General features: G+C 35.0%; 1 protein-coding gene across 14 annotated transcripts in view; it reads right to left on the bottom strand.

Annotated features, from left to right (window-relative positions):
* LOC106662262 (disintegrin and metalloproteinase domain-containing protein 11) overlaps window positions 1–19,052 on the bottom strand; it is an 880,166-nt gene that overhangs the window by 211,319 nt on the left and 649,795 nt on the right. For all 14 annotated transcript variants that reach the window (XM_014386216.2, XM_014386212.2, XM_024225839.1 and 11 more), the window contains 2 exons: window positions 16,652–16,800; window positions 4,276–4,341 (listed from right to left, as the gene is read on the bottom strand). In XM_014386216.2, coding sequence (XP_014241702.2) covers window positions 4,276–4,341; window positions 16,652–16,800 — 215 coding nt within the window. The remainder of the gene's footprint in view (window positions 1–4,275; window positions 4,342–16,651; window positions 16,801–19,052) is intronic.

Below are 19,052 nucleotides of genomic sequence, written 5' to 3'. Positions count from 1 at the left end.
TTGAAGTTTAAGGCAACTTGGATGAATTCCTTAATGAAAACTTTGCTTGCATGAAATGTCTTTTCTCTTTTGTATGACTTTAACCGTAAGGTTGTATAACATTCATCATTCACGTTCGGGTTTGGGGTTGTAATAAATGGACAAATAAGGCCCTCCTTGAATGCCAAACTTTACAAATATACAGACTGGCGTTTTTGTTCTTCGTATATTAATTGTGGGAAAAGGATTGAATTTCTTGAGCACCCACCCCTCCATCACCCTATTGATCTCACTTTTAAAATATTCAATCTTAAGACTTGACAAACTCTATTATATTTCTCTTGGCGTATTAACAATTATTCATAAATTATTCAACAAATCAATATCTTTATTATTCGTTTATTCACCTTGTTCTTTCCACAGACTAAACCTAATTTTTTTATTACTTTCCATACCAACCTGTAACTTTAATTTTAATACACGGTTGCTTGCTATTTTTGTTATATTATTTCAAGCTCTTTTCTTAGTAAAGACATTTTAAATTCTGGCTTTCAAACTAAATTTACCATGTCATTATTTTTATTATATTATTCAACGTGTTGTTTAATTATATGTGCAATATTTTTCCGTGTTTAATTACCTTTAACATATTTGCTTGTGCAGGTATAACATTTTTAAAATTTAAAATGTAAAATGCGACAAACTTGAAAATATAACATCTTTAGACATTAAATCCATTATATTTAGTGGTCTATTGACCAAATTACTTCTTTCAATTAATTAAACTGTTTATGTAAGGTTTCGGTTGAGATTGTTTTTTTTTTAAAAGGGTTGAGATGGGAACGTGGTGTCCGAGTGGTTTGAGGTCACAATAGCTCTAGTGGTAGAGCAGCGGCGTATTTCGCCGAATGTCGTGGGTTCGAATCCCGCACATGGCACTAGCTTTTTCATTTCAACCGAAACCATACATAAAAAGTTTAATTAATTGAAAGAAGTAATTTGGTCATTAGACCACTGCATATAATGGATTTATATATTAAGTTATTCATGTAAAAAATAATCCCACTTAATCTTAAATTTTTAGTTATTCTTTATCATTAAACTTATACGGCTTTAGTGAATATTTTAGATGAACGAGTTTTTTATTAAACATTATAAGAACAATGAAAAACACCAGAGAAAAATCAATTTTGACTTTTAACCCACAAGAGAGTACATGGAAACGCTATTTCCTCATGGTCGCGATCCATTTTGATTAACAAGGGTTATGGACGCTAAGGATCATAGATTTTTATGCATCGTTTTTCGTTCTTATCAAAGAGATCAAGGGTTCTAAAAATCGAGACATTAAGAAAAATGTAATTGCAAAAAATATTTAAATGTAGTTTGTTGTTTTTGTTGTGCCTGTTTTTACGTAGGATGAAAGGCCATTTATTCGCTCCAAAGTCTGATGTGTCACAAAAACTCAATAACGTCTTTCGATTTTATTCAAATTCCAAGCTAATTCAACGGTTAGAAAGCTGAACGTATTTTCTTGGAGTTCGTACTAATTTTCTATTAACAACTTTGGCTTCTATGTTATTATAAGTAATGAAAAAATGAACAAAATTTCACTAAGACTTCTCCAATATTTTATATCGCTGATTTTTTTTCATTTACGGAGGCAAATGTTAGCCATTGGGTGTTCTTCTAAACCTCTGTAGAGTTTTCTGTGGATTGACTGTGCCATTTTAAGAGCAAAATCTTAGATTTTTAAATTAGTTAAAAGTTGTCCCTTTGGGATGCGAAAAACGAATATCAACCGGGTTTGGTGCTGAGAAATTATTTTAACCTAGGTGCTTTGGAAAAACACATGCAGCTATCTTCAATACAATAAAATATAGTACATATTACATATTTTGCACCAGTGACGTATTAACATATTTTTATATCGTATATCATTTTCTTATCCCGAGTAAAAAATCGATGAATAATAACTTTGAAATACAAGTAAAACAAAGACAAAAAGCCATTTAAGAACAAACTTTTTCTCAGCTCCTAGGGCCCTATAAAAAGAATGCTCGGCTATGTGTATAATATTTTTTCTATCTTGTATCACGAAAAAAGTTTCATTAAAATCAATCATCCCATTTACATTGCCTTCCCACGTAAGCCCAGTACGAAAAGAATTTATATGCTGTTTAGCTCTAGAAAATAATTTTGTGATTCTGTCGCTCAGGATTGGTTAATAATATATAATAGTAGTATTGCATAATTGCTATTAAATTGACATTAAAGATTAACATAAAGATAAACTAATATATCTAATATAAACTAATATAAACTAATATATATTCAAATATATCACTGTAATTAGGTGAAGGAAAAGTTCAATATATACATAATGTAGGAAATTTATGGCGCGAAAAAGAGTTGAGGTCATCGCCGGCCCAATTTTACTATCTTTTTCTAGTCTTCTACGGGTATTTTTTTTAACTAGAGCCATTTAAGCATCTCTATCTTCAAGACTCTCTGCTCTTCTAAGTATACTGTGTCGGCATCATAAAATGCTAGCCTCTCTTTTGTACTTCAGGTAGTCAATTACCAAATAGAAACGAAAAACATAAATTTCTTCTTTGTCTTTTTATCTAAGGACTTGTCTGAGATGGAAAAATTAGTTCCACGAGCGATTCGAACCCACGATCTTCGGCTAAATACGCCGCTCGAACCACTTGAGCTATCGCGAGTTCAATCCACTCGGACACAAACTCCTTATCTCAACATACAACCGTTCGAATTTTCCCACTTTTTACCATATTTACAAATGTCGTGTAATCAGGATTCGATTCTCAGAGACTTATGAAGTGACCAGGGGGAGCTGGTAGCGAAGTAATTATTTCTTTAACTATTATATTAATCCGTAACACCCACGACCTTCGGCTAATACGGCGCTGCTTTAACCACTTGAGCTATCGTGACTTCGAATCCCGTGGCACTAATTTTAACCAAGACGTTACATAAAATTAATAATTAATTGAAATGAATAATATGGTCTATTATCTCCGTTAAACATATATGAATTAATAAATCGATATACACACACATATGTGCGCATCTGAAGGCCCACCGGAGCACTGCGGCAGACGGGAAACCTTCCCCCAATCCGGAACCCGAGCGGTACGCCGCGGCAAGGCGATGCCCAGCAGGATGCCAGGATTCTATTTGAGTGTCTAGGCACCCCGACCAGGAACATTAAACCTCGGCACCCCGCCACCGATTGGCAGAAGAGAGCTCGGCCCAGGCCACGGCACAACATGGTCCTAAACGCCAAACATAGAAGTCTGGTCACATAACTACTCCAGAATAAACGAAATGCCCCGGGGTGTGATCGAACCCTCTCCATTCTCGCTAATAACTTACTCTTACTCTCTAGATGTCACATTACTCTAGAGTACTCCATATTCCTCGCGGTATGTAAATTAACATAAACAAAAACACGACACAACACTATATACAGTTACAACTTCAATCTCTACAGCTCTGAGTTATCGAGATCTGTGCCCACTACTGTGCCCCGGTATTGAGAAATTCAATAACATTCAATAAAACACTTAACAATATTCAATTTTCACAATTCAAACTTTTCTTTTTAACGAAGCAAAAGCCGAGTACTCGCAGTTAAAATATTTTGAAATAACTCAAAGCTGGAAGTTTGTCTCATTATCGCTCCTTCGGTCCTGATCGGAGTTTGAACAGTAGTGGAAGACCATTCAACTATAAACGAACGTTAAATACTAATCCCTGTTTAACTTGTACTGTACAAAGTTACCTGCGTCGTTTAAACTCACTTTATAAGAAACTTAGTAAATCGGCTAGATACAACTAGCCTTTAAAATGGCATTATTTTATCACCGTTGTCACTGGTTAAAACTCGCGTTGAATATTTTGACAAATTGTTTAAAATTAAAGCTGGTTAAAGTGATTTATTGTAATTTAGTTTGGAACTGCCGATGTGTCAAACTAATCACATAATTTACGACAGTTCTGGCCTCATGGACAATTTTAATCCTGACAGGAGATTAAGCGGACCCAAAGTCAATATTTAATGATTACATATAAATTGAGTTCATCAACTCCCATGTCAACCCTCTAACTAAAACACTTTGATAACATTAACATGAAGATGTAGTTTTAATACATTTGTTATTATGTTCAAGATTGCACTTGAAAGATACTTAAAAAATGAAAACATACAAATATAAATTTCATTTGGATATTTATTTATATTATCATGCTTTATTATAATAACGTACTTACCCGGCGTAAAGTATTGCTGGGCCTTTCAGGTTTGTAGTTCCCTCCCTCGGCGTAGCGTGGTGGGAACTGGAAAAAAAGATTGAACATCAGTCTAACCATTTGCCTCTGTTTACAAAGCAAAGTTGCTGTTTGCCCTCCGAATGTGTGAAACTCGACGATAGGAAATTAAATTCTGGACAAAGCTGCGCGCACCTGTTGTGAAAAGAGAAAGTTGATCCAACTTCCTCCCTGTGCTAATTGTCTTTCCGCCTGAACACTTTTTTCCGCGAATTCCGGTTTCGTCCCGTTTAATAATTGCCCCTTCGGGCGGAACGAGGATGAAGAGTAAATTTCGCAACTTTCAACTTTTTTGAATAAGTTTTTTAAAACGGGTAAATAAACACGTTTATAAATAACTCAATAAGAAAACTGTTCTATCGCTTTATTAGTTTGGTTATAGATAACATACAAATAGGATTCACAAACAAAATATATCAGTTTATTTTGTTTACATAGAAAACACAGAAAAAAATTTCTTTCTGAACGTGCTTTAATTGTTTCCTCGGATAAAGTGATAGAGAAATATCTGGTACAATATAGAGTTTCATAATTAAATAAATAGCAAAAATACACATTTTGAAAAACAACAAAACAGCAAAATGGTAATAAATATAACTGCTTTAAGTAAATGTGATAAAGGTTAAAATTTAAAATAAAACTTTGTTAATATGATAGCTCTTTATAATCATAATTGATGAATTGTGGGTAATGACATTAAAACCACATCGACCTACTTGATAAGTTTATTATTCAAAGTACGTAGAGAATCGATGAACTTGAATTCTATGCCTAGATTGTAAGGCCTCCAAACCGGGTGCTCATTGAAAAACAGAAATAAAGAGTAATAAAGCATGGATCTATGTCAATGCACATTAAACAGTGAATTTAGGAAAAAATGGTTAAACAATGACAATCTCACAGTAGAAGAAGCAATAGAATTTGCAATTGACAAAATTGGAGTAGGTGAAGAAAAAGTGCAAGTACAGATTACTATAAAAATTCTAGAACAATAGATGATGGTGACTGTATCGCTATGTACCAACAGCGGAGTGTCACTCTCTTCTCAATGTCCACCTTACCAAAACCTACAGTTCCATTTACTTACTTATCAATACTTCCCGATAACTTCGACATTGTATATCTCCTTTAACACCGATAGGCATATACTCCATGCCCTTCATCAGACCACAGTTCTATCCGGATAACTCTAGATACATTCTCTTTTCTTTTCATTACTTTCCTAAATGGATTGGGATAATAAGACACATTTAAAGACACCTGACGATATAGCATTATGTCACATCACAACTCACACCATTACTCAACAAAAAAATCCACAAAGCACAACTACTACCGTACCCCTCTTGAAAGCTACAAAATGTGACCTCATTACCCTTTCAAGCCATTGTTTCCTAACCATATTTTTTAATGTAACTCTCCTTAATATTTACTTATATTCTAAACTTTTCCAATTTGCACCAAATTCACACTATTGTGAATTCCTACCGCCCATTACCGACATCTTGGCGCATCCTTTAAAAAGTATTTTTGTAAGCAAATACATCCTTGAATCTTCTAATCCGTAACCATCAATTTGGAATTAGGCATCATTACACTATTGTTCAACAGTGTCTTCTTATTGAGGAGGTCATCGTGTTCTCCCTTAAGAAGACAGAACGTTGCTGGGGGGGGGGTCTTCCTCGATATCGAACTGGCATTGAAATTGAGTCTGGTATCTGGGAATACAATGCAAACCTGACACACTTCCTCATTCTGAAATCGTAACTGGTTAACAGGTACATTTGAGCAGGGGTTAACCTCCCTAAGGGTAACGGCCTCGGTCCGTTATTGCACATCCCGAAACCACTGCGCTTACTACATGATATCACTGCCATTCTATCGTTCAACTTCGACCCCGCTCACCGAACTCTCCAAACACAACTATAATTCCTGGGAAATTAGTTAAATAATCGCAAAAACAAATCAAACTCGACAACACAAAATCCCAAAATATGATCTACACCAGGGGTGCTCAAACTTGAACTGCTGGCGATCTACCTCAATATTTTTAGACTACTTACGATCGACTCTGAGAGGCTGCAAGTGTGTTATGCAGGGTTGTCGTACATACACGATACACCCTACCTACCTAGGTAGGGTGTACCGTAGCATATATAGATATTAGCTTTCTGCACAATATAGGTACATTATTTTAGTCAAGGTTTGGGTTAGGTTTAGTTACCGTTCTTCTCTACAATATCAATGAAAAAACTCATAGTTATTCAAAATTGCGAGTTTATTGGTTGTTACAAAACAAAAGAGTTACATATGGTGTTAAACTTAACTAAGGAGTGGCTTTGGATGTTGAAGCGTGGCACTGCATGTCCTCAGCATACTTTTCATAAGATGGTACGTAACCACTGAGTGCTAATCGCAAGCATGATGACATATGATCGTCAGTTAGTCGATTGCGATATTTTGACTTAATTATCTTCATTTCAGAAAATGCAGACTCGCACAAGTAAGTTGACCCAAAAAATGCCGTCAGTTGAAGGGCGATTTGCCTTACATTCGGATATTTATCTTCAGATATAAAACACCAGAAATTTGTATCAGATGCTGTAGCTTTGAGATGTATATCTGATATAATCTGCACCAACTCATTTTCAACAGAACATGAGTTCATATTAAACTGACTTGCTATTTCAGTAGCTAATTCCTCAATGTATTTACATGAAAAAGGATAACTCATAAATGATGCTATATTTTCCAATTTACTGCAATCATAAAAACGCATTTCGAATTGTCCCAAAATATTTGATAATTCAGCCTCATACGTATCATAATTCAACTGAGGAATCCTTGCTTTCAAAGACGGAAAATGTTTCAGATCCTTTCTTTTCAGTTGATCTATCATAAGTTGCAATTTACTTTTGAATGCGTTTACTGCGCTAATCATCTCAATAATAGTTTTTCCTTTACCTTGAAGCTCCAAGTTAACGGTGTTTAAGTGCATTGTGATGTCAGTCAAAAATGCCAAATCAGTCAGCCATTTTTCGTTTTTCAAAATCTGAGTGTCATCACCTCTTTCGTCTAGAAAAGCTGTTATTTCGGGCAATAATTCTTGAAACCTTTCTAGGAATTTTCCGCGACTCAACCACCTGACGTCCGTGTGAAGAACTAAATCAGTGTGTTCAGCTGACTCCCTATCTTCCAACTGCAACTGAAAGAGCCGCCGTTGCAAGCTACGTGCACGGATGGAATTCACAATTTTTGTTGCAATGCCCATAATTTCCTCCGTGTTTAAAACTTTTGAACACAAAACTTGTTGATGTATAATGCAATGGAATGAAAAAAATGAAGGGAATTCTTCATTAGCTCGACACAATGCCACAAAACCGTTTTTGTTTCCAGTCATTGCTGGTGCTCCATCGGTTGTAATGCACACTAATTTATATATTGGTAGCTCGTAGTTTTTTACAAAATTGAAGAAAACGTCATATATATCTTCGCCACGGGTCTTCCCCTTCAGAGGAATGATTGTCAAAAATTCTTCCTTAGCCAACATGTCATTGAATACCATCCGAATAAAAATACACAGCTGGGCAGTGTCTGTCATATCGGTGGATTCGTCGAACTGTAAAGAAAAGTATGTACATTCCATGATATCATGTTTTAGTTTATCTGCGATGTCCTGACTCATGACTTCAATACGCCTTGTGACAGTCGGACGAGATAACTGAAGTTCTCTAATAGCAGACATGATTTCTGTTTTATTTTTAAAATCTCCAAATAAAGTCTCATCCGCTTCAATAAATGGTTCCTTCACCACCGATCCATCTTCGAATGGTTTCTTGTGTTTCGCCAATATATGAGATATTTTAAATGACGCGATCGTAGCAGCTTTTGATTGTTTGGCTGGTCTTGTGAACATGGATTGTTCTTTTTTCAAACAAGTTATCAAATCACTTACTTTTCGTTTTCTTAATTCACTCTGTGGCGGTGGTCTTAAATTTTTTTCTTCTCGAGATCTACTCAAAAAGCACTCGCGATCGACTGGTCGATCGCGATCGACCGTTTGAGCACCCCTGATCTACACTCTCCGTTGCATCACTCTTGATTCATTCTGCTATATCCAAGCGGACAAGGAAGAGGACGGACTTAAATGAATACTAGACAATAGATCTAAACTCTTTCTAGAAAATATTTACATACAATTCAAACTGAAACCAATATACACATATGCCACAGTATCGTGGGTTTCCATCCGACATACTGGTAAGGTAAGTGAAATTGCCGAAACTACAATTAAACAAGCGGCAGTTGGCTGACGCAAATGATCAGCAGATATACAAAACCATTTAATCAACAGAGATAGCAATGAATAAAATAAAATTAAAAAGTAAATAATAGATCCGCGATAAGAATTTAAAAACAAAATAGGATTTATAAATAATAAAGTAGTATTTATTATTGTTTCGTGAATTTTTTCTATGCTTCAACTAAATCCACATTATCGTAGACTAGAGTTTTGAAAACTGGGAAAAATCTAGTCCCAACAATAATCGCAGAAAACTAGACTGCAAAAATAATCGACCGTATCAAATAAATCCCTACCAAGACATTTCCGTTATTTTCCCATGAAAATCTTTGAAAAAAATCTTTGAACGTATCCTCCTTAAAAGATTAATTCCTATATTTGACTCTGAAAACGTAATTCCTTACCATCAATTTGGGTTTCGACCTTTCCATTCTACTGTTCAGCAGTGCTTCAGAGTAGTCGACACGATATCTTCGGCTCTAGAAAACAAGCCGTATTTCTGGATGTTACGGAAGCATTTGACCAAATCCGTAGCACTCCGGCCTTCTCTATAAGTTAAAATGTATCCTCCCTCATTCCTACTACCTTATCGTGAAATCCTTCCTCTCAGATCGATGGTTTAAAGTAAGAATCGGCACCGAGTTTTCACCTATCACACCAATCAAAGCTGGCGTTCCACAAGGAAGTATCCTAGGCCCAATCCTCTACACCATCTACACTGCTGACATACCCACACATCCAAACACACAAATCACAACCTACGCGGACGATACCGCAATCTTATCAAGACACTCCCATCCTATCCTAGCAACAGAAGCACTCCAACAACACCTGAACCTTATTACCAACTGGTGCAATCTGTGGCGGATCAGGTTAAACGAACAAAAAAGCCAACACGTTACATTTACGCTCAAACGACAAACCTGTCCACCAGTGCACATTTACAACAAAATAATACCACCATCGAACCAAGTCCGCTACCTTGGCTTTATTTAGATAGTAGACTTACTTGGAACCCTCATACACGATTAAAACAGCAAGAACTTAACAAAAGATATGGACTACTCAGACACCTTCTTGGATCAAAATTAAAACTAAGCATACATAACAAACTAACCGCTTACAAACCATTCATCAGACCTATTTGGACCTACGGAGTCGAGCTGTGGGGCTCGGCCAAATCATCCAATATCCAACGAATTCAGTCGTTTCAATCTAAAGTTCTCCGCCGTATCCTCAATGCTCCCTTCTACGTCACAAATCAAACGATCCATAAAGATCTTAAAATCCCTTTCGTGAAAGATCTTATCCATACACGCTTCTTCACTTTTCACTCTAAACTCTCCCTCCATCCTAACTCACTAGCCCTAACTCTTTCCTCAACATCTCACCCTTACAATCCTCCACGCCGTTTAAAACGACGATGGCCTCGTGACCTTCTATCTAACCCACCGAATTAACTTTTACTCCCCCCCCCAATTAAATAAAAGTTGGTTTCTCTCCCCACTGCCTCCTGGTCTGAGAGGTCTGTCAGATTAGTTTATAACTATTTGCTCAATGTATATTCTGTACAGATAGCAATAAATAAAATAATATATCTTAAAAAAAAAATTTTCTCATGAAAGTGAGGTCTCCTTTTATTTGATGCTATTGGGTTTGGTATTGTCTGGGGATTCCATATTTTCGTAGTTAGTTCATGAGAGTGAATAGTTAAAGGCGCATCGTATTATCTGAAGTCTAATCCTCGATAACTTGCAGTCTGTCTCTCTTACAAACATAACTGAGCGTGCAAAAGATTCTTCTGTAGATGCACGGAAGTGTGTTCTTTAAGTAACACCGCAGATTATCCAAGAAGAATAACAAATCTCCTACTTAAAGTTCGCCTCTGGGGAACATTAGCTTCGACGAGCAGGCTTTCCAGCTGTGATATCCAGTTGGAATAAAATATGTCATGGGTTAAATTGGAATGCTAAAGAAATATGTCGTAGCAAATTCTGCGCATTCTTACATAAAGCATCTAAAATAATATTTTCTTCCTAAATTGACTAGTTTTCGTGGTCCGCTTGACCAATTAATATTTTTGAATTAATTAAGGTTTTTAGTTGAGATAAAAAAGTCAGTGTCACGAGCGGGATACGAACCCACGACTTTCGGCTAGATACGCCGCTTCTCTACCACCTGTGCTATCGTGGCCTCGATCCACTCGGACACTAACATCCCATCTCAACCTCACCTTTTCAATGGTGTGTAATAGTGTATGCATATAACTGTATAATAATGAATATTATACTGTATAATAGTGACAGAAATATAATATTTTCTGTCACTATTGTAAGTATATCGATATATAAAGTCTTTTCTCAAAACTTTTTTCTAAATAAAAAGTACATAATTATGTTCTTTTGTTCATGAAACTATATTTCAAAATGGTATAATGGTAAAGAAAAATTGTTTTATTTTTATTATTGTGTATCAGAGAAAGAAAAAATCTAGACTGTTTGCCTTTTTTTTGTGTATACTCTTGTTGAGGGAATCATGTTCTGTAGAATTTCGCAAGTAGCCAATATTGGTTAATAAGTTGCGATTGGATGGATAATCCAGTGCCTCGGGCACGGTCAGCGAAGCTATGTACGAAAGAGATATTTTAATATTTCCATTTTATGAATCTTCTCATCCCGATGCCGCCTTTCTCGCTATCCAATTTCATTAGGATCCCAACGGAGTTTAATAAGAGCCCGGCCTCCTGGGTAATGCAATGGCAGAATATCGGCTTTCCAGGGTAAAAATGGGCCGTTTTTGTTACAACCTGATTTAGGACCAAAGAAAATCTGTAAAAATGAACGTTTATTTAAATTAATGCAACCGTTGGTTGAACCAAAGAGGTATATTTGTTCCTCTATAGAAAGTTATTAAAAAATAATAACTCAAAAAAAATTTTTAAATTTTTTTTCTCAAAAATCATATCTGAGAGATTGTAAAATGTGAAATTTCCTCTAAATATTAACTCTTCCCAACAGTTTAGTTTTTCACCAGACAAGTGATGGTTGTTTAAACATCGTTGCCTAACAAAAAGATAGTTTTGGCCCACGATAACACGTTATCATCACCGTAAGTGAACGCACCATCAGTTTTACCGAATGTCTCTAATAAAAAGAGTACTATTTCTGGGAAATAAAACAGGAATATTTTCCACCCTAGCGCAATATCAGGCTTACAGAAGAGCACGGATATCCACTAAACTTTTTCAAACCTAGTAACGCATACAAATTTACTTCCTTTGTTAGCGTTTGTTAGCACAACGATTCATTTTTTTCTCTTTTATTGAGAGGGACCAGTGCTGTAAGTAATTCATTTTTTACGAAATCAATCCCGTCTCATTTGGACGACATAAGACCTACAATTAATTTTAGGTTATTTAAAGGTCGTGAGATGCGGTCTGGTGTGGCGTAGGTTTTAGAAAAACATTTTCTTTATCGTGACAACGTTTCGAACTTTATTGAGATCATCTTCAGGACTCAAAGTGTTTCTTTTCCGTGTAGATGTGACATTCTTGTCTGTCGTATTGAGAAGGCACACCAGACCGCATCTCACGACCTCCAAATAATCATCAAGTAAGTCAAAAAACAATCAAGTGGTCACTAAACACCACACAATAATTTTAGGGTTAAGTATTTAATTTATCTTACTTCATCTTAGAAATCCTTTCATTCTAAGTAAGATTTTAGGAAAATGTGTACATTTAAAAATCAAAAAACCAATTGCTAAAATACTAACATTGGTTGAAATTTATAATATATTATTAGTAAATCTACAATAATTTCTGTCATATATAAAGTCCAACTACCTTTTGGGTGTTGCTAAAGATTGGCTTCCTTGAGCTAAGATTTAAAACCAAAACTGGCTAGCGTGGTAACTATGAGTCGATATCCTAAACATTCGATATCCGCTGTCCCATGCAGTATTATTGTAGTGATAATATTATACACGAATAAATGCTTTTTTATCTAGGTTTTTGTGCAAATTGAGAAAGCTAATAACAAATATCGTTGGGGACCGCTCTTGCCGTGTAGTTACGGCGTCCGACTCGACTTTGTCACGCTAGCAGTTCTGGGTTCAAAACCCGACAGAGCCCTGATTTTTAATAATTGATTATAGTATTCATCATGTATTGTACGGTGATTTCACCCTTCATTCGCAACACCCAACGGGTAGGGTTTTGCCCTCCAGTATGACGCCAATTACTTAGTAACAAATGAAGATCCGAAAAAACGGCAGGACATACATTTTGGTCACAGAATTGGATCTGATTTAACAATAGATAATAAAACAAAGTTTGGTTGATTGTGTGTGTGTGTGTGTGTGCGTGTGTGCGCGCGCGCGTGTGTGTGTGTGTGCGCGCGCGCGTGCTGTATGAGAGAGAGAGAGAGAGAGAGAGAGAGAGAGAGAGAGTACAAGGAAGTGAGTGTGCTTTTAAAGCATTAATGAGATATTGACGACCTTCAGAATTCAAATTTATTACCGATATTTATTTACATTGCAACCAATATTGGTGCTACTTCTCTAGGAATTTTATTACCGTTTAAACAAATAAATTGAGTTTGATTTATAAATGAAACTACTAATTGGATGCAATAAGATTTTTAAAGATTTTTTATAATGGGCAGAAACGAAAGGCAGTTATCACATGATTATCATCTGATTAGTTATGATGTTCGTTGATCGACCTGTAGATAATCTATGTAGGGTTCCAGTCTTCGTAGAGGTCATTAGACAGTGAAAAAATTATCATAAATAATTAAAAGATCATAGCAGTCCAATCGGAGGCGACTGGGTTCGACCTCTCACTCTCATTAATTTTAATCCTTTATACATAGTTTCTGTAAATAGCTGTAATTTCAGTTTTAAATATATTCTGTATGATCACAAAACTACCTGTAAAAATTTGCTAGTCGGAACAAAAAAATAGTTAGACCTATAGTCGTATGGATTTTTAGCGAGATGTCTGATTTTACTGTCATGAATGTATTATGCTGGCCATCTGCTCCATAACCCCAAACCCAAAACACTTGTACAAGTTTTCCATGGTAATCGTTTTCTTCATCCTTGGGAAAGCACTGATGATGGCACTATAGGGTGCCGAAAGCTCGGTGAACCCAGCATTGACTCTTCTTTTTTTTCTACATATCTAATGACCTCTACGAAGATTGGAACCCTACATATCTGATTAGTTGTTGAAACTATAAACAAATGGCAAAAGAGAATTGTTGATTAAAAATGATCAGGGTCGATCAAACTGCAAACAAATCGCTATCGACAACACAAATAATATTTAGATCCAATTCGTTGTTGTTCTAACGAAACCACTACTAAGAATAATAATTTATAATATTAAAAACAGACAGACACGGAAACAAATCTTTTCTGAAGGTCTGAAACTCAAAATGCGAGTGGAAATCTTGATTGTGTAGGAATGGACATTAAAAGAGGACAATGGCAGAAAGTTCTGAAACGAAAAATGGGTGTAGAAATTGTAATGTTGTGGGAGAAAAATTGTTTTAAATTCCCGAATGAATACAAGGTTTCCCAACCTACGGTAGTAAGGAAGGAAAAGATAGGAAGAGGGTAAACGCAACAATGTTTTGAAATTTGTAATTCGTATCTGTACTTATTTTAATACGAAACTCAACTACTTTACGTTTTTAGTTTGGATTAAAATTTTAAAAGATTTTCCGCAAGGGCGGTAATTTTTCACAGAATAAAAAAGCTATTTATCATAAGATCTTTTCCATCTTTCTCCCACTTTCTGCTTCTGTCACTCTCTTTCTCACTCTTTCTGCCTCCCTCGGGGGTTTGCGAGCGAAGCGAGCCGGGGGCCGAGCCCCCTAATTGTAATTATAATAAATTAATATGGGTTATTTGTATTCTGCGGGTAAAAGAGAAAATTCATTTTCCTTGTAACCACTAATTACACACGAGAGCAATTTGAAATCGTTCATTCCGTGATGAAAAACACATTTAATTTCAAAAGCTAGAAGCTTGCGCACTCATAAATCATATCGTCGTGATTGTGTGACTAATTGTTTCCTTATTTAGGTCAATAGTGTTTTATACATTATTGTTATTTTTTTATATGTTTAAATTATTACTAATTTACTAATTCAATTATACGAACATACAGTGAATTAATCAAGGTTTCAGATCTTATTTTTTCGAGAAAGATAATTGATTTTTATAAAAAATATTATAAAAAAAAATTTGATCTGTGCAACTATAAAAGTACCAGCTTGTACTCTTCCAAGATGTTTCATGTTCATGATTAACAATAAATTTGATATAAAATCCTAAAAAAAACAACACAATGTTATTACCATGACCTTCAGGACTTGCAGGAGAAATGGAGAAGTAGATCGCTCCAATCAAAAGAGTGTAAGACGTTTTCTTTGGATACCCCTCAAAGTTTCTTGGACGACGAGGTTACAAAGTGATAAAAACGAGAAAACTTTTAACACTGAGCAAAAACCGCGTGCTTAAGACAAGCCAGGAAGTTTATTACTTTCGTCAAGATAAAAACGGCTCAAATACTTTTCTTGGGTAAACAGTAATTAAAAATCCTAACAGAACTCTTACGGGCAACGCTGAGAAAGATAAATGTTGCTTGTATAATCAAGATGAAAAAAATACAAACAAAAAGCCTTCAAAAGCAAAATTGTATGTGAAAGACATTGCAGTATTAAAAAATGAAAAGTCTTTTAATAGTTGATAATAACAAAGGAGGCCAAAGTAAAAAAAATGTTCTTTCAAAATATATTTTAGTAAGTTATTATGAAAAATGAGTATATACAAATTGGCAGTACTCTATGATAGACATTCCAAAAAAATTGCGGCCTAATTTGGACGGAAAGTAAAGAAAATAGCAGTGGTGGGCCTTTTCATTGGGTACATATATACAGTATATTTTCAGTGGCACCCTGGATCTCCAATTAAGTTAAATCGGTCAAGTTGTTCCCAACTTTTTATCCGACTACGAGTTACTGGACATAAATACTAACGAATTTTCCTGTAAACAGATTTACCAAAGATGATGGTCAAACTATGGATTTACGACTCATTGTGTTTTAATGAGCGTTTGAAATTCCATTAGGGAAACGTGGAAGATTTATGGCCATGGGACAATGAAGTGACTGGAGTGGAACAGTGTTTGTAGGAGACATAACTATGAGTTATATTCTATTGATGGAACCACTGCGGGAGGAAGACAGACCGTGGAGATCCGTTCGTCGTCTATCTTTGGATCGAAGCTTTTGGCCGAAACGCGGGCCAAAACATGTATTAGAGATCAATGCGACGAGATGAGCCTCAGAGTTGGGCGATACTTGGATTTTGGGGGCTTGGAGGGGAACCTATTACAGTGGAAGCGTTGGGAGGGTCGACTTAAGTCCGGTACTTAGGGTGATGGCCCCCGGGCGTCAATTAGGGCGGTGACGGAGGATTAGAAACTGGTTTCAAAGGGATCTGTCGGATATGTCTCATCGCCCAATGATCAAATAACTGACAGAGTAATGTGGATACAATCATTTTTAATGATCGTAACATACGAAATTTCTCTCCAGATTTATTATTTTCCAATTCTACCTCTTTCCTCCTTTATTGCCTTAACAATCGTTTTCTTTTCATGTTTACTGTCAATATTATTTTTAATAATTATTAGAAACATAGAACAAAAATATGTTACATTTGCAAAAATGAATTAAACTGAGACAAAAATTTTAATTTTTTTAAAGATGCTAAATTAAAAAAAAAGCCTGTTGTTGGCTTTTACTCGAATCGACATCAACTTAAACAAAAGTTCAAGGATATAACACAGCTCTGGAATGCTGATTAAGTCTAACTTCTACCGTTGCTTAGAATTTCGCAATGTTAATTCAGTTTCCAACTAAAGGGCAAACAGCATAGGGATAGACTTGCTTCATCCCTTTAATACACCAAGAACAAAATACAAAAAAAGGCTACACTTACCTTGGATGTCCCTACCTCCCTCGTGGAGATTCCCATCTTCTCATGGTGCCTAAGTTGGACGGGGTATATAATTTGGTAATAGTGCGCTCCGATGTTTCTAACGAGCTCTTGGTTTTGCCTATATTCTCTGAGGAGCCTCTCCACCTCACCTGAAACCAAAAAAATTCGTTAAACAAATTGTTACAATAAAGTCTGAAACTTTTGATCTATCCAGGTGTACTAATTGAAAGGGAAAAGTTCTTGCAAGAAACTTGGCAAAATTCGCCGTGAAAACTGTTACTTTTTAATTTAATTCTTCAATGAAAAACCACTTGTTGTTTTGTCTTGTTTTAAAGATAAAATCATGCTGGTGTACTAAATAACTTATTATTTTCCCAAAATGTTTACAGTCTTTAAAAAGAAAAGCAAATCTTCTATATATGCATAAGCATTAAATAACTACCATGTCAAGTATATTTAAAAAAATATATATTTAAAAACTGTCGAGTACTCTGTTGAAAGATTTGAGTTTTATTATTTTTTTATATTGGAAGGGTGCGTTGGCTCTTGAACTTGTGTCTGAACCATGATACAGTCGAAATTACCATAAACGGAAGCCAAAATCTAATTTTGTCCCCATGTTAGAAAGATGCACATATAAAAAAAATATTACGTACATACATTGTTAAAGTTTAAAATATATGTGTTTGAAAGAACGAACGAATGGGAATCCATGCTGGAACACTAATTTTCTCTTTCCCACGAATGGGACGGGCTTCACCTGTTTTCTGACAGAAATTTTTTTCCACACTTCTCTCCGAAACGGCTTGTCACAACTACAGTCTGGGTGTTGACTGGAAAAGACAAAATCGAAGATACTTATTCGAAGGCGTTTGAAAGGATTGCGTGGTTTGAGATTTTCCTAAACATTGCTGTTTGCAAGTAACACGTAAGTCTCGTTTGTCATTCCAGTTATTGTGAGTTTTTGTTTTGTTTTCCTGTCTATTTACAGGAGACTTTCTTATTGAAAATATAAAACAACAAACATATATAACTTGTCTAGATAAATATTGAAAAAAAATCACGCGTTAAGTTAATATTGTATGTGTTCAAAGTAAAAAAAAACTTAATTAAAGAACTAATTTATATCGTTTTTCAAAACCACTGCTGCTTCAATAATATACAGAGTGAGATAAAGGCAGTAAAGTATTTACACTGGTGGTTTAACGTTAATGTTAAATATACATATAACATATATATAACCATAACTTGTCTAGATAAACACTGTAAAAAATCACTCATTGATATTGAAAAATAATTGTTCAAAGTAAAAAATACATAATTATAAAACTACATTTATATCGTATTTCAAAAACACTGCTGCTGCAATAATATACGGAGTGAGATATAGGGAGTAAAGTATTTACACTATGTTTTTCCTGGTTTAACAATAACGTTAAAAATGGTCATCTGCTATCTATTTAAATATCAGTTTTAAATGTAATGTTACTGGATAACACATGATAGTCTGGAACGTATGCGACGCATTATAAACAGCCGTTGGATAAACAGATGGTTTGGATCGAAGTTTATAAAGCTCTACAAAAAACGCACAGTGTATCACCTAATAAAACAAACTGTCAAAGGTCAGAAAAGTTCGTTTATTTCAACGCTTAGAAATGAGTTACGTTTGTAAAATTAGTTTACAAAAAGCAACCTTTTATATTTCGTGGATTCCGATGTGTTTCTCATTTACAGCTTTTTATTCATAATGTTTAGTTCAATTACATAGCTTTTTTTGAATTAATAAAAATATTATATTCCATATGACAACACAAAACCATACAGGTTAACAAACTTGGACTAGACTTACGTAATATTTGTCATGATCCCTTATTACCCTGAACTATCGCTGAATGAAATATAAAGATAAAAATATCGAAGAGAACAACTCAAGAAAAAGAGAGTAAGATAAATACAATTAATTACTCTGATAGTAAGTAGGGTTGACAGCAAATAAAATTTGTTCGAAATTACGGCTGTTTGATTACGCTAAGCCAGCAACGAAGGGAGGTCGTGAAGGTTTAGTCTATTGACAGCGCCGTATTTCATATATTCTACCTTTTTTACAATAAAGCTTCCTTTTTTTTCTTTCTCCTTTTTCATTTTAATATTAATTTGTACCTGCGTTTCATCTACAATTACATATATTATATTTTAACGGTTTTATTGAATTTTTCAGTTTTAACTGTTACTACATGTAGACTAAAGTAAATGACACAATGATAATACAATTTTGGTGTCTAAATATGACTTATTCGTATGAATAATAGGGTCATGCCTAAATACCTCGAGGACTATAGAATATTCTGTGGTGGTCTGAACGTTAACCAATTATCATGTTTTATCGTGTTTCTGTGTT

Source organism: Cimex lectularius, unplaced genomic scaffold (genome assembly GCF_000648675.2).
Source record: "Cimex lectularius strain Harlan isolate CLEC.00 unplaced genomic scaffold, Clec_2.1 scaffold3, whole genome shotgun sequence".
NCBI lineage: Eukaryota > Metazoa > Arthropoda > Insecta > Hemiptera > Cimicidae > Cimex > Cimex lectularius.
This window is presented reverse-complemented; position numbering and strand designations above follow the sequence as displayed.